The sequence below is a fragment of the Procambarus clarkii genome, chromosome 21, assembly GCF_040958095.1.
Source record: "Procambarus clarkii isolate CNS0578487 chromosome 21, FALCON_Pclarkii_2.0, whole genome shotgun sequence".
NCBI lineage: Eukaryota > Metazoa > Arthropoda > Malacostraca > Decapoda > Cambaridae > Procambarus > Procambarus clarkii.
Genome location: NC_091170.1, coordinates 7519492 through 7536751, shown reverse-complemented (window position 1 = coordinate 7536751; position 17260 = coordinate 7519492). Strand labels below are relative to the sequence as shown.

The window sequence follows — 17260 nt, the reverse complement described above, 5'->3', positions numbered from 1 at the left end:
AGCTTATTTGCCAACCAGGAAAGATCGTTTGAGTAAACTTTGAGTGTACAAACATAGGGAAACCGGGAGACACCTCTCAGTCTATATACCTCCTATGTGTCTCTGGACTAATGTAAACTCAGTGTATATGCACAGATAAATGGAGTACATCTTTCGGTGTACAATTCCCCTTGTGTATAACAGTTAACACCTTTTTAAACCATATTAGTTTCACATTTCCTCTTGCATTGCAGTATTATAATTTGTGATATAATATAGATTTTACGTTCTCATATTATCTATCTACTCACTAACTCATCCTGCTTTAGAATTTCCTATTTTTGACCCCTATTTACGTATTTATGTATCTTTCATTACTTTCTCCCCATTATTTTTCATCTTCGTCTTTATTCTGTTCCTCTGTTTCTGTCTTCATTATAACGGAACGTATTTGGCTTTCTCTTGACACAGTATTGGACAGAAGTCACACGCTCTTAATTAAACTCGAGGAAACTAATTAGTTAGAGAACAAGATGGATGGTGAGTGAAGGATTTCCCTAGAGGAAAGTCAATAAAGAAATGCAACTATTTTGTAATTATATTTAACTTATAATTATATATAAATTTAACTATGAATTGGGTTTTTAAGCTATACTTTACTACTTATTGTTTTTTCTTGAACAGTATTTTTATTTATTTTAATATATAAGATACATGTGATAGGGTTGTACCGACACATTCAAATAACTTGAAATTAGTTAATAATAGAAAAGTACAACTAATTTGGACTTCTTTCAGTTACTTGGAGATATAAATCTGACATCCTTCTGTTGTTTGGAGTTCATAATACTATATTGCTTCTGCTTTATTTTGTACATTATAGAACTTACTGATATAGTACCTTAGTTCTACTAAATATCCTTATGCAATAATCACTACTGTCTTTTGATGACACTGTAGCCATTGTTGCATAGTCATGCACCCATGTGAAATCCATGGAGGGGCTCATGCTCCCATGTGGAGCACTGTAACTTGGACTCTAAGTCAAATATTTGCAAACTTCTAGTCCCTCGCAGCCATGGTGGCAACTTTGAAGATCTGATGCAGGGGAAATTATTCGAATACAGGTTAACACAATCGAGTCTGCTGGTTTAGTGTAGAGCGAATTGAAGGCAGGATATCTGAGTCAACAATATAGAGCAGGATATCTCAGCACATCAAATATCCTGCTATATTCACATAAAATTTCTTTGACACAATTCCAAAAGACATTATGCTTTTTGAACTCGAGGAACAAGTTGGAAATTAATGGCACTGCATGAGGGAGTATACAACAGAAAGACACGATGAGAAAGTCACTGTGTGTGAGTGTGTCTCACACATGTCGTGACGCTGAACCCCGGTTCATTCAGAACACAGCGATTACACAACACCTAACACCTTGCCTCAGCAACCGTTCCCACCACCGTGTACTCCTACACACACCAGACCCTTGAGGCTTACTACCAGGTTTGTACTGGAACACAATGAGTGAACATATGAAAGGTATTTAAAGGCCGTCGGGTTTTGTCATTTAATTACAAAGAATAAACTCTGACAAATAATAACGTATTAAGATACTCTATTAGGTAAATACACTTCCAATACCCATAGACCACCTGACCTCCGCGGTCACCACTTGCACTCGTAACTTCCGCCTAAGTCCCTAATACGGAATGATTACTACAACGCTCCACACCCGGTTAGTCTTTCATTCAATACTCACATACTGCAGACTTAACTTGGTCACTAAAATCACATCAGGCTCTCGCATAGCTGTCTGCTACACTTCGCTGCTGCCACAAACGGAGATCCAGAGGACTTCTCAGTTCAACTCCCACAATCAGACTGCCTCCAGTCAACCATGGCCTCAAACATTTCACCACGTCTCACAAGGAAGGTATAATCCGATTAACCTTATCCCTAGAGCGGTAACCATGTTCCTAGAAGCCTGAGTCCTCTTTCCAGGAATTATTAATTTGGCTAAGCAGCTGCGGTCTCAATCCATTAACCTTTCTTAGATATGTGATCCATAGTCTGTCTACTTAACATGTACTTCCAATCATCATTCGTTAAGTGTTGTAGTAATGATCCTCTAGCTAATAATTCCTACTAACTTGTGGATTACAACACCACTCCCCTCCTTAAACACGCATATGTCCCCATATGCATCATTGCAAAGGTTCCATTAGTGCAAGGATCTGGAGGATGCACCCACCATATATGTACAACTAAAAATTCATCCAATAAGTTCATCATGCACACGATGAACTAAATTAAACTTTCCCTGACATGACTCACAACACTTCTACAACATATACATTATATTCACATCATAACATAGGTAAAATAGTCTGTAATAATTTTTCCCATCTCCAACAATGCACATATACCTAAACTGCTGACATATAATTACATACAAACATAACCATAAAATTACATGGATCAGAATGCTGGCACTTAACCAGAAATGACACAAGTCATTAATATATACACAACACATATATATCTAAGGTTCATCATCCTTAGTAACAAGTTAATAACAATTTAACATCTTGCCCTGTACTGTTGACATAAGGGCTTACAATGATCACACAATGTTTCACTGGCCTCCTCCACAATTGGCAGCATCACTTCTTTTGTCTTCGTGTCCCATGGTTGCTAGGTCATAGATCCTCCATGACCCAGACAAAACCCAGGCTGTCCAGTCTGGTGAATGTTGTCAATGTCCCATCGTTGCTCTAAGGTAACGTGATCCTGGCCTCCAGAGCAACGGAGATTCCTATCCCAGGGTCATGTTCCCTCGGGTCTATGCTGCCGTCTCGTTCCAGGGCACCAACCCCAGAACGCTGTAGATACTTCACAGCTCTCTGGTCATCCTTCCTTGCTGTGCTCACCACAGCTGTAGCACATTACTCTAGGCCCATCTGCCCAGAGTGTGTCCACCTGTATTCACACCTTCCCGACCGCTGTTTCTGCAAAATATTTCCTCGGAGCCCCCTGGCTCGATCCCATTATTACATAACCCCCTCGGCTCCTTACTCTCTTCCCGTATATAGCCTGAGCGCAGCTGCAAAACCATTGCAGCTGGCCCTTATCCCTGCTTTGATGTCAGGGGGCGAATTTCGCCTATAACGTCACATTGGCTTCACTTCCACCCCCATTTTTTCTAGAATTACTGAGTGTAGCCTCATAGCTTCCCTTCTACTCTACCTGAAGCTCTGTGACATGATCCCGGGGGACCTACTCAAGCCTAACACTCAGTAATGGTGCCGATGAGGTAATATACAGTATATACATACACATACATTATCACAATAAATACCTCATTAAAATAATTTCACAACTAATGTCACTAAAGTACCATACTGCCACTGTCTCGCCTCTAGCGAGATTCCTGTAACAACTTAATTAATGAGACATTAGTATATCTACTTGGCTCGTCCACTGTAACCACCAACACCTGAAATTTTGAATTTCTACCTTGTAATCTTATCCATAAGATTTACCCACTCCGACTTAATTATTGAAAATTTTTATGAAAATAATTAAATTTTTATTAGTCTTTTATGAGTCTTGCTAGAGATATCGACTTGGCTCGCCTACTGCAGCCACCAACTCCTGCAATTATCCACATTGCATCTTATCCATAAGACTTACCCACTCCGACACACCATCACCTCTGGTCATCCCAACCACTGATGACCTCATTATAATGCCACACATCCCCACAACCACTTCCTGCGTCCTAACGCACCGACCTTGCTACGCTAATACTCACCTTACCGACCACTACCTGGCGCCCATGCGCCACCATATACTCCACAACACCACACTCCATACCAGGCATCCAAACGCCACCACACTACACCACCCAGTTGCGTCCCCAACGCCATCAACACCCGGCGTCCCCAACGCCATCAACACCCGGCGTCCCCAACGCCATCAACACCCGGCGTCCCCAACGCCATCAACACCCGGCGTCCCCAACGCCATCAACACAACACTCGGCGTCCCCAACGCCATGAACACAACACCCCTGTTCTCCGGTAATCCGTTAATTACCTGACCCACACTCGTCAGGTATAATTTCTTGTGTAGTGGCCACCCACCACACACTACCACCTGCGTTAACATACTTCAACGCTAATGTCTACAATACACCCGGCGTTACAATAACCAATAATGCTACACATGCTACACCTTGGCGCTACAATGCCAACAATGTCATGCACTATTCTACATCCATAATATCAACAGTCAAAACATCCACATTTCACTACAGTAAATACTATGCATTATGCTGGCGTTTAATAAGCCACTACACGTGCATTACATTACACAACCCGGCGTACAAACGCCAATACACAATCATGCACTACACTTGGCGTCCAAACGCCAATACACAACCATGCCCTACACTCGGCGTCCAAACGCCAATACACACTGCGTCGCCGCCTCCCGACGCCACACACCCATCACCAACAGGACACGCTCCCCGTGTTCCACGGTAACACTCTCCATAATGCTACCTGCACCCACTAAAAATTTCCATGGACCTCTCCAGGGTACACGAGACATCGAACCCCAGACGTCAAATTACGCGTCGCTCACTATGCCTAGGCTTCCATAATTCACTGCTCCTATTTTCTGTATCTATGTCTCACAACGCCGGAAATCGCTCTAATCTTTACGTAATATTTAATTATCTTTAAAATATTCGATCTACACTTTACATGATATTTAATTGACTTCAAATTACGAAAGTTTTCACGCTTGATTTGTCCTTAGCAACGATTTCTCACTATTTCCACCATACCGACGATATATAACAAGCTCCATGGTGCGGCCCACACGGCCCACACTTGGCCTGCATATGGCCCACGCTGGCCCTCATTCACCTGCGCTAGTTTCCCTGGCCAATCGGTATAATTCTCGCTACGAACGCTGCACTTGTTTTGGATCCCGATGATTCAGTGTTCCATACTTGCATCATAGCCGTCTCTCGTTGCGGGAATCTGGAAAGAAATAAACCCACATGTGCCCCACAATGGCCTAGTCCCTTTAATTAAATAAATCCTCTGACCTGGTCTCACCTGACCTTTCTTTCCTCCGTTTAGTAACCACCGTTCTCAACACAACCCGACGTCTATCATTTCCCGAACATTCCCTCACCAACTAAACCAGCAACACACTTCCTTCATCCCTCAAAGTATTCCAAAACCTGTTTACGCTGCCACCAAATATGTCGCATACCAATTCCCTAACATTCGCTCACCAACCAAACCAGGAACACTATGAGGGGACAGATAGAAGGTATTTAAAGGCCGTCGGGTTTTGTCATTTAATTACAATGAATAAACTCTGACAAATAATAACATATTAAGATACTCTATTAGGTAAATACACTTCCAATACCCATAGACCACTTGACCTCCGCGGTCACCACTTGCACTCGTAACTTCCGCCTAAGTCTCTAATACGGAATGATTACTACAACGCTCCACACCCGGTTAGTCTTTCATTCAATACTCACATACTGCAGACTTAACTTGGTCACTAAGATCACATCAGGCTCTCGCATAGCTGTCTGCTACACTTCGCTGCTGCCACAAACGAAGATCCAGAGGACTTCTCAGTTCAACTCCCACAATCAGACTGCCTCCAGTCAACCATGGCCTCAAACATTTCACCACGTCTCTCAAGGAAGGTATAATCCAATTAAACTTATCCCTAGAGTGGTAACCTTGTTCCTAGAAGCCTGAGTCCTCTTTCCAGGAATTATTAATTTGGCTAAGCAGCTGCGGTCTTAATCCATTAACCTTTCTTAGATATGTGATCCATTGTCTGTCTACTTAACATGTACTTCCAATCATCATTCGTTAAGTGTTGTAGTAATGATCCTCTAGCTAATAATCCCTACTAACTTGTGAATTACAACACACACACACACACACACACACACACACACACACACACACACACACACACACACACACACACACACACACACACACACACACACCATAGCAGGCACCATAACAATGGGAGGACCAAGAATAGTAGTAGCAGTAATATACAACCCTCCACCAAATGACAGGAGACCCAGTCAAGAGTATGAAAACAACAACAAGGCAGTTAACACTATAATTGAGAGGGCAGCCTCTGCTGCCTGTAGAAATAGATCCCACCTGCTCACCATGGGCGACTTCAATAACGGAAAGATTGACTGGGAGAACAAGGAACCGCATGGAGGCGAGGATACGTGGAGAGCCAAACTATTGGAGGTGGTGACAAGCAACTTTTTAACCCAGCATGTAGGAGAACCCACAAGGATGAGAGGCAATGACGAACTAGCGAGACTCGACGTAGTCACTCTGAACGACTCCGACATAAGAGAAATCGGTTTTGAGGACCCAGTAGGAATGAGCGACCACAGTGTACTGGTGTTTGAGTACTTGATTGAAGAAGGGTTATTGAACTCGAGGAGGGATACCGAAACCAAAAGGTTAGCATACCGAAAGGGAAACTATGAGGGGATAAGAAAATTCCTAATAGATATAGCATGGGAAACAGAGCTCAGGGGAAAGACGGCCCAAGATATGATGGAATACATCACGCAGAAGTGCAAGGACGCAGCAAACAAGTTTGTCCCAGTCCAAAAGGAAAACAGAGAAATGAAGATGAGAAACCCATGGTTTAATCAGAGATGTAGGCTAGCTAAGCAGCAAAGTAAAAGGGCATGGAGAAACTATAGGAATAACAGGACACTGGAGAGCAGAGAAAGATACCAGAATGCCAGGAATGAATATGTCAGGATGAGAAGAGAGGCAGAAAGACAATACGAAAATGACATCGCAAGCAAGGCAAAGACTCAGCCTAAATTGTTGCATAGCCACATTAGGAGAAAAACAACAGTAAAGGAACAGGTTATGAGATTAAGGATAGGGGCGGAAGGATTCACTACAAATGACAAGGAAGTGTGTGAGGAACTGAATAAGAAATTCCAAGAGGTCTTCACCTTAGAGCAAGGAGAAATTCCAGAGGAAAGTGAGGGAATAGCTAACCAGGAACCACTGGAAGAGTTTGAGATTACCAGTGGGGAAGTAAGGAAGTGTTTACTAGAGTTGGACGTGACGAAGGCTATAGGCCCAGATGGAATCTCCCCTTGGGTTCTAAAGGAAGGAGCAAGAGAACTGTGCCTACCACTCTCCATAATGTATAACAAATCACTGGCAACAGGGGAACTGCCAGATATTTGGAAAGCAGCTAACATAGTCCCAATATACAAGAAAGGGGATAGACAGGAGGCACTGAACTACAGGCCAGTGTCCCTAACCTGCATACCATGCAAGCTGATGGAGAAGATTGTGCGAAAAAAACTAGTGGAGCATCTGGAGCGAAGGAACTTTGTAACACAGCATCAACATGGGTTCAGGGATGGCAGGTCCTGCCTCACAGGGTTACTTGAATTCTACGACCAGGCAACAAAAATAAGGCAAGAAAGAGAAGGGTGGGCAGACTGCATATTTTTGGATTGTCAGAAAGCCTTTGATACAGTGCCACACAAGAGGCTAGTGCGAAAGTTGGAGATGCAGGCTGGAGTGAGAGGGAAGGTACTCCGGTGGATAGAGGAGTACCTAAGCAACAGGAGACAACGAGTCTGTGTGAGGGGTGAGGTCTCAGATTGGTGAGACGTCACAAGTGGAGTCTCGCAGGGGTCAGTCCTTGGACCTATACTGTTTCTGGTATATGTAAATGATCTCCCAGAGGGTATAGATTCGTTCCTCTCAATGTTTGCCGTCGATGCCAAAATTATGAGGAGGATTGAAACAGAGGATGATAGTAGGAGGCTACAAGATGACCTGGATAGACTGAGTGAATGGTCCAACAAATGGCTGTTGAAGTTCAACCCGAGTAAATGCAAAGTAATGAAACTAGGCCGTGGAAACAGGAGGCCAGGCACAGGATACAGAATAGGAGATGAAGTACTTAATGAAACAGACAGAGAGAAAGATCTAGGAGTTGATATCACACCAAACCTGTCTCCTGAAGCCCACATAAAGAGAATAACGTCTGCAGCATATGCGAGGCTGGCTAACATCAGAACGGCGTTCAGGAACCTGTGTAAGGAATCATTCAGAATCTTGTACACCACATATGTAAGACCAATCCTGGAGTATGCGGCCCCAGCATGGAGCCCGTATCTTGTCAAGCACAAGACGAAGCTGGAAAAAGTCCAAAGGTATGCTACTAGACTAGTCCCGGAACTAAGAGGCATGAGTTATGAGGAAAGGCTGCGGGAAATGCACCTTACGACACTGGAAGACAGAAGAGTAAGGGGGGACATGATAACAACCTACAAAATCCTCAGGGGAATCGACCGGGTAAACAAGGATGAATTATTCAACACTGGTGGGACGCGAACAAGGGGACACAGGTGGAAGCTGAGTACCCAAATGAGCCACAGAGACGTTAGAAAGAACGTTTTCAGTGTCAGAGTAGTTAGTAAATGGAATGCATTAGGAATTGATGTGGTGGAGGCTGACTCCATACACAGTTTCAAATGTAGATATGATAGAGCCCAATAGGCTCAGGAATCTGTACCCCAGTTGATTGACGGTTGAGAGGCGGGACCAAAGAGCCAGAGCTCAACCCCCGCAAGCACAATTAGGTGAGTACACACACACACACACAGAGGAAGCGAAGGGAGAGAGGAGCAAACCAGGAAATCGCAGACCCCAACACAACAGTCCCAGACATAAGAGGGGAACCCACAACCAGCATCCCAGCAACACCAGAGGGGAGGGCAACACCACCATGCCCCTCTGCATAGAAACCCCTCCCTTCCCCTCACCCTACCTGCCCCCACCCAAATGCTCACCCAACCCTCCCTCCCCCCCCACCCCATTCTGACCCTATAACCCCTTCCCAATTCCCACCATATCCCCCCTCCCACCTCCCCCCCTTTCCCTCCTCCCCCTTCATCCCATGCCCTCCCTATCCCTTCTCCCCCTCACCTTGCATCATCCATGTCCTTCCCTATCTCCTTAACCCACACCCTACCTGTCCTCCCTTCCCTTGCACCCCATCCCCCCACCCCAAAATCCTCTGAGACCCTGCAAAATACCTCACAGATCATCTCACTCAGGGAACAGCTTTCCCCACCAGCAAAATGCTCGCCTAGATGGTGACTAGAAAATGAACAGAAGCAAGTGAGCTTCAAAGCAATGTACACTAACTTAGATGGGATTACAAATAAAACAAGTGAACTCTGAGAATGGGCACTAGAAGAAAACCCAGACATAATAGCACTCACAGAAACAAAGCTAACGAAAACCATAACAAATGCAGTGTTTCCACAGGACTACTATGTATTGAGGAAAGAGAGAGAAGGGAGAGGAGGAGGTGGTGTAGCTTTGCTGATAAGAAAAGGTTGGAGTTTTGAAGAGATGGTAAATCAGAACTGTGAAGGTTTCAGTGACTACATATCAGGCACCATAGTAACTGGAGGACAGAAAATTATAGTAGTAGTCATATATAACCCCCCACCAAATGACAGAAGACCCAGCAGGAATATGATAGAAACAATATGGCCACCATCAATATAATAGAGAGAGCAGCTTCTGTGGCTAGCAGGAACGAATCCTGACTACTAATCATGAGAGACTTCAACCATGGGAAGATAGATTGGGGGACAGAGACCCACATGGAGGACCAGACACATGGAGAGTTAAGCTGCTGGACGTGGCAACAACAAACGTTCTAAGTCAACACGTCAAGGGACCGACAAGAATGAGAGGAGAGGATGAACCAGCCTTGCTTGATCTGACATTTACCATAAATGTGTCGGATATAAGGGAAGTTAAGTTAGAAGCCCCTCTGGGAATTAGCGATCATAGTGTATTGAGCTTTGAGTACCTGGTTGAGCAAGGAATTATCTCCCCCCAAAAAGAACTGGGAAACAAAGGGCTGGCATACCGAAAGGGAAACAATGAGATGAATAAATTCCTAAGGGATAAACAATGGGACACAGAACTCAGAACCAAGTCCGTACAAGACATGATGGACTATGTCTCCCAAAAGAGTCAGAAGGCTGTAAACAGGTTTGTCCCGGCCAGACTGGAAAAAACAGAGAAGCAAAAGAAGAATCCGTGGTTTACCAGGGAATGTATGAAAGTAAAAGAGCTGAACAAAAGGGCATGGAGGAACTTCCGTAATAACAGAACACCTGAAAGTAGAGAGAGATACTAGAGAACTAGGAACGAGTATGTCAGGTGTGAGAAGAGCAGCTGAGAAAAGGTATGGAAATGATATAGCTAACAAAGTCAAGACCGAACCAAAATTACTACACAGTCACATCAGGAGGAAGACAACACTGAAGGAACAGGTGATGAAACTTAGGGTGGGTGAGGACAGGTACACAGAGAATGACAAAGAGGTGTGTGAGGAATACAACAAAAGGTTCCAGGAGGTCTTTACAATAGAACAAGGAGAAGTCACGGCGCTAGACGAGGTGGCAGGAAACCAAGCGACCTTGGAGAGGCTCGAAATTAAAAGTGATGAGGTCAAGAAGCACCTATTGGAGCTGGACGTGAGAAACGCTGTTGGGCCGGACGGAATCTCGCCATGGTTATTGAATTAGTGTGCGGGAGCACTTTGTTTGCCACTCTCCATAGTGTATAGTAGGTCGCTGGAAACAGGAGACCTACCAGAAATATGGAAGACGGCTAATGTAGTCCCAATATACAAAAAGGGTGACAGACAAGAGGCACTGAACTACAGTCCAGTGTCCTTAACTTGTATACCATGCAAGGTTATGGAGAAGATTGTGAGAAAAAACCTAGTAACACATTTGGAGAGACGAGACTTCGTGACAACCCATCAACATGGGTTCAGGGAGGACAAATCTTGCCTTACAGGCTTAATAGAATTCTACGATCAGGTGACAAAGATTAAGCAAGAAAGAGAAGGATGGGTGGACAGTAGTGTAAAAGGAGACACATGGGGAATTGATTTTCAGAAACGGTTCGGCACTTCCATGCCGACTCGACTCCCGGGGGCCAGATCGTGAAATTTTTTTTCAAGCAGTTGGGTCAGGACGCGCTGGGCGCGCACCTTGCTGGCTGGCTGGTGGGGTGGGGTGGTCCGTTCCCCCCAGGGGTACCCAGGGCCCACCACCCAGGATGTACCTGAGGAACTGGTGCCCTATCCTAACCTGTTTTTTCTCGTGCTTTTAAGATGAGTCTAAGGCATCAAGAAGGGGGTCCCCTACTTATGAGTGGATCAGTGGGTGCATGTTCATTAGATTCAAACCAAAAAATACACTGGTGAAAGGCATATAAACGTTTTTGGAGTATTTTAATGGCATGAGCAAAAATTCACGATTTGGCCCGGGGGTGTTACGAGAGTACTACGGTATCAATTTGGGGTCCCTTACTTTTGAGTGGATCAGAGGGTGAATGTTCAACAGATTCAAACCAAGAAACACAGTTGAAAGCGAATATAGAAGTTTTTGGAGTACTTTAATAAGGCTATGACTGAATAGTACAGGGAGCCCTTGGGCACAGCTCCATTTTCTGTAATGGTCAGAGGTGAGCGGTGAGAATGGGGCGCGATTTTTTGACCAATCAGGAGCCGAGTAGAAAAATTCTCTTTCTGTCTCGGGGTCATGGGCCAATCAGGTGAAATTTTCCTTATTTGTCGCAGGGGTGTCACGTGACATGACGTCGGCAATAGGGACCCCCTACCTATGATTACCCCAGTGGGGTCAAGCATAGAAGGGGGGGGGGGTCAAGATTCCTTACAAAGACCAAGTTGGATATATAGGTGTAGTAAGCCTTATCTTGAATTTGCATGATACTGTGGGGTACATTGACATGAAGGGCGAGTCATAGAACAGGATCTGCATGTGAGATGGGTCATATTAGGGTTTTAAAGAAGTTAAGATAGCTTTAAAGAGTCCTGTGTGCTTGATAGTGGGGAAATGTTCAGTCAATAATTCTCGTGTTTTGAATCTGAATGAGGGGTCCTAGTTTGCGTTCTAGTCATAAAATGAGTTCCTTAGTATATTTGCTATGGAAAATGAGCTTTCAGTACTCTATATAATTTGAAATGAGGTCAAGAAAGACATGTTTATGGGCGAGAAGAGTCAGGTTGGAAACTGTTTATTCCAGTCATCCCCCCTAGGCTTTGCTCCGTTTTCTGTAGCTAAAGTAAAGATTCCATTTTCTGTGGCATTCAGTTGTTTACTGGTGAAAAAGGCATACTTGCATTTGTATGGTTCTAACCTGTTTATAGATTTTTATAGATATATTTTTCGGGCCTCAAATTAGATTTTAATATGAAAAATAGCATCAAATGTATGTCTATCTTTTGTAATAAACGTTACAAGCATTAACAATACCTGTGATATTTCATAGAATACGAAAAGAAGATTAAATAGTGGGGCCTCAGCCATATTGTGTTGGGTTTGACACTCCAAACATTAATTTGACACTCTTAAATATACTATAAAGGAAAGTAGTTGAGTGGTTTAAGCAATTTAATATGTACTAAGAATCTGTTCATATTCTGTATTAAATTGTATTTTTTAACATCATAATAATTTACAGCTATTGTGGTGGGGGCCCACTAACTTCATATAACGCATCGACTGGCACTATCTGTTGCTATGAAATGCTTTTTGAAATCATGTGTTAAAATTTAAAAGTCGACTCCATCAGTTGCCATTTATGTCAGTGCCGTGGTATATCAAGCGCAAAGGTTTTCAGAAAATGCTACACCTCCACCTTTCAAAAAGTGAAAAGATGAATTCATTTTGGCATTACTGTCATTACTTTGGAAGTTTTTTAATAATAGCACATGCTTAAACAAACTCGCTCGCAAAAACAAACTCATTTTTTTTTGTTCAACTTACACAAATAAAGCCAGGGCTTTCACATTCGCGCAAAATACTTAGTCCCCCCTAAACTTAAAACAGTTGCACAATCTTACTTAAACACATTGCTAAACTCTTATACACAAACAAAAACTCAATTTTTAACTTACACAAATAAACACGGGCTTTGCACATTCACACAAAAAAATGCTTAGTCCCCCCTAGACTTGAACACTCACAATCTTAATTGCCAAAGCCTTCCAAACCTGCACTGGGTCGTTAGTCATACATAGAATCAGCAAGAGCCCACCCCAGTCGCTCACGCTGGCAATAAACATGTTTTTTCGCCCAACTGTATTTATTTAAAATAATACGTCAGATAGAAAGAGTTTCGCATTGCTATTATATTTACCTTATATAGCCTCTCTATAAAAATGATATGCCACTGCGTATTATGATTGTTTTATAATAAATATTGCATAAATACTTACACGATTTCATAAACAAAAAAAAATTTTAATGAGCCATGTTTGGAAGGCATCATCATTACGATAAATACAAACTTTTAAAACTAACTAAAAATATATATCTCATAGAGGAAGATTTATTCTTCAGGATATATATTATTGATTTAGAGTTTCATTCTCTATAAAAAAAGTTGCCAATATTTTCAAAACTCTGGCCACAATTTTTTTTTAAATGTTTTCCAAGGGAGTAAATCGTGCTTCCTCTCTTTCTCCCAAATGTTTCCTCATTTGCACAGGAGCAGAGCAACCTTCGTGCAGGCCCTGGTTTAGTTCCCCAACGTCCGAGCTAATGGACATTACAAATTTCACTAAATGATGCAGTATCTTAGCAGTCTCTCTAATTATAAAGATGTTAATCTTTTTTATAACCTTTGAGTGCTAGTTCTCAAAAAGTTCTTTACCTTAGAAAGAGAGAGAGATTCTATTTTTTTGTCAATATTCGAGCGGAATGTTGAGCAACCTTCGTGCAGGACCCGGTTCAGTTCCCCAACGTCCGAGCTATTGCACATAGCAAATTTCTCTAAATGAGGCAGTATCTCGCCCCCACCCCCCGGACTAACGATTTTAGGGCAGTAAATAAGCAATTGCAATCAATCCCCCCCCCCCCCAAAAAAAATACTGTTCATGAAAATGTGAGCTTATTTATACTAATTTATGAATATAAAAAATCAACTCGACATTTGTACAATTTTTATTTACATAAATAAATTAGTCTCTATGCCTTTTTTTTGTCTTCTTAGGAAATAATCAGTTGAAGGACATGCGAAATGGTGCATCTGCAAATGGGGCAGTTTCTCATAGATACAAGACAATTACTGCATGTTACCATATGTCTGCAGGGCAGCAGTACGACACTCAACGCATTGTTAAAGCACACCTTACACAAAATATGAGCAGCCCAAGATGTTGGCGGAGATGTGTTCATCACAGTTTCAACATGGGATGTCGCATCAAAGTCTGTGGCCTCTTCGCCAGTTTCAACATCCATTTCATTAGCGACTATAGTCGTCTCTTCCGCCTCTGTTTCAACAGGAGAAGGCAAAGCCCGCAAACCAAGATTAGTGGTCATGAACCCGCTCATTGATCCAACAACATCGACATCCATTTCATTAGCTGTGGCGACTGTTTCCATGTCAGAGGGCGCGGATTGCCATTCCAGATTCGCAGGCTCTACCCTACCTTCCACATCCTCATGATGAATTCCCCTTAAACCCAATTCGGCTTTAGTGCTCTCTTGCATATACCACAACATTAATTCTATACATCTGGCCTCCGTAACAAAGGGTAATAAATCTTTGGTGCTTTTGAGATATAGCCTTAAGGCAGGTCTCACACAGACATCAGGAAATCCAAAATGTTTAATTAATGCTGGGAAAAAACCCAAACCTTCCATCAGACCAGTTAAAAGATGTTCATCTATGGGTTTTATAGTTCGACGCTGCGAAGATTCTCTAGCATTCTTAATGAACTGTGCATCCTTTTTAATGTTGACAAAGGTGCACTCAGGATTCCATTGCGCGTGCAGTGTCCAAGGGTCGTCAGCGGGTTCCCAATTACGAAAACCATTCCCACAGAAAAAACAGCGCATGTGGTCACTTAGGCCTGTAAATTTAAGAAAAAAAATATTCCCATTCATTATTATTATTATAGCTCACATCCGGCAATGTTGTAATACAAAACACACACACACACTTCCCGGGACCAAAGAGCCAGAGCTCCACCCCCCCCCGCAAGCACAATTAGGGGAGTAAACACACTTTTTTTTTAGATATATACAAGAGTTGTTACATTCTTGTACGGCCTAGCATTTCGGGCAGGTCCCTGGAATACAATCCCCACCTCGAAGAATCCTTTTTACAACCAAGTACCCATTTTACTGTTGAGTTAAACAGAGGCTACAGTTAAGGATTTGCGCCCAGTAAATCTTCCCCGGCCAGGAGGATACACACACTAAAAATAACAAAAACTCCAACAATATTTCTTTACCACAGAAGAAAAATCCTGATTCTGCCAATTCGTGAGATGTTTGCTTGACACAACCAGTCCAGCTGAGGTCGAATGTTTCCAAACGCTGTTTGTATGTTGCCAAGCCTGGATATCTAGGTTTAGCGTATGGAATTACCCCCAGAACCTGCAAATCATCTTCAGTCATTTTAGTTTCTTCCTCGCGGGGTGGGGTCTCTAAAAAAAACAAAGATGCTCCATCACATATATGCATAAGACACAGGTTCTAAGTCAATTCTTTCAAAAACAAAAAAAAATAAAGAAAAATTATTTGAAAAGACTTCCTGCATTTATACTTATTTTTGTCCTCCCTCCACATCGCCAATACTAATTATTCACAGATAAACTAGTAAATTATATTTATACAATATACTCACGATCAGATGTTGCTATATTCTTTGCTTCAAATAGGGGTGAAAAGAAATCCAGCCCATATTCGAATGTCAGTTTGGTGATTTCCAAAGGAACGTTATTGTCCTTTTCGCCTCTTATGAAGGAACAATTTGGCGACACTTTCGCATGCCTACTACGGGGCGTATCACCCTCAATCCAAGCATGCACAACTTTACAACAAAAGGCGCAGGAACAATGATCCGCAACTCTCAGATAATAAAATCCCTCATTCACCAGGTCTTGGGGGTTTTGCCACTCGACAGGCCAATTTATAAAGGTGTCTAAACGCATTTGGGCACATTTAAGACTGTCCCTGGAGTAAAACGTTTTAGTATGGGAAGGTTCCATTGTGTACTGGTGCGACACTGGCGAATGGAGGCAAGTTCCTAGGCTATATATTGCCCGTCCTTTCCCTCCCCGAAATAAGTGTCAAAAATCGCTACATATGTGCTGGTTTCTTTTTTTTTTGTTTGGTTTGGCAATTCTAGCCACCGCTACTCTTTTTTTATGGCATAATTATGAGGAAACAGGGAAAGGAAAAAAAAATGACTCGCAAATGTGCTAAATCATGTTGCATAATGCAGTGAATTAAAAAAAAAAAAAGATGGCAGTTGGTAGTCTAGGAAAGGTGACCAAGTACTTATTTTTTTGTGATAATTATCGAGAAATGTCATTAACTACATAAGGTATCCCTAATGTCAATAAGTTATCACAAACCTTCCAATAATGATGTGGCCTCCATGACATTGGGGAACCATGATTTATATATATATATATATATATATATATATATATATATATATATATATATATATATATATATATATTTCATTAAGGGAATATGGTCTGACTATGGTTTTTTCATGGGGGGGGGGGGGACATTAAAAAAAAATTGTAACATGTCGCACTGTGTTTGACCTTTTCTGCTTCTGAAAAAAAAGGTTGCCAGTGTTTGGGTATTAAGCTGACGTATATTGATATTTTATTGCAAGATATTTTGAGATACATATTGTGCTATTTGAGTTTTTTTTTATACTAATTAAGTCAGTGAAAAAAAAAAATGTTCCTATGGGCTTCTTGTTGGTCGAGGTCCTTATAATAATAATATAAATATTTGCTCAGTACGTGGTAACTTTTACACGCACTAGCAGGGATGGAGATATAAGGGCGCAAAGCCCCACGACGAATATTCGCAGGGTCGGCACAGGGCGGTTGACTAGGCTTTATCCAAAACATAAGGGAAAGTAAAAAAAAAAAGAAAAATGGAGACGTGGCTGGAAACGCACACCGGATATTTAACCGGTGAAGAATTTTGCAATAATGAAACTTGCATTGTGTATCCTGTAAACTGCATATCTTGCGTTCCGTACGGGATGGCGAAGGACATATCAGTGAAATACAAACACGCAAGGGCCTATGGTGAACGCAGGCTTTTGTA

At 42.3% G+C, this 17260-nt stretch overlaps 1 protein-coding gene across 1 annotated transcript in view; it reads right to left on the bottom strand.

Annotated features, from left to right (window-relative positions):
- Positions 1–16564, bottom strand: part of LOC138367007 (uncharacterized) — a 119526-nt gene extending 102962 nt beyond the window's left edge. The window contains exons 1-3 of the mRNA XM_069328409.1: positions 16540–16564; positions 15412–15606; positions 14308–15027 (exon numbers count right to left, since the gene is read on the bottom strand). Of these exons, the coding sequence (XP_069184510.1) occupies positions 14308–15027; positions 15412–15606; positions 16540–16564 (940 nt within the window). The remainder of the gene's footprint in view (positions 1–14307; positions 15028–15411; positions 15607–16539) is intronic.
- Positions 16565–17260: the final 696 nt, after the last annotated feature.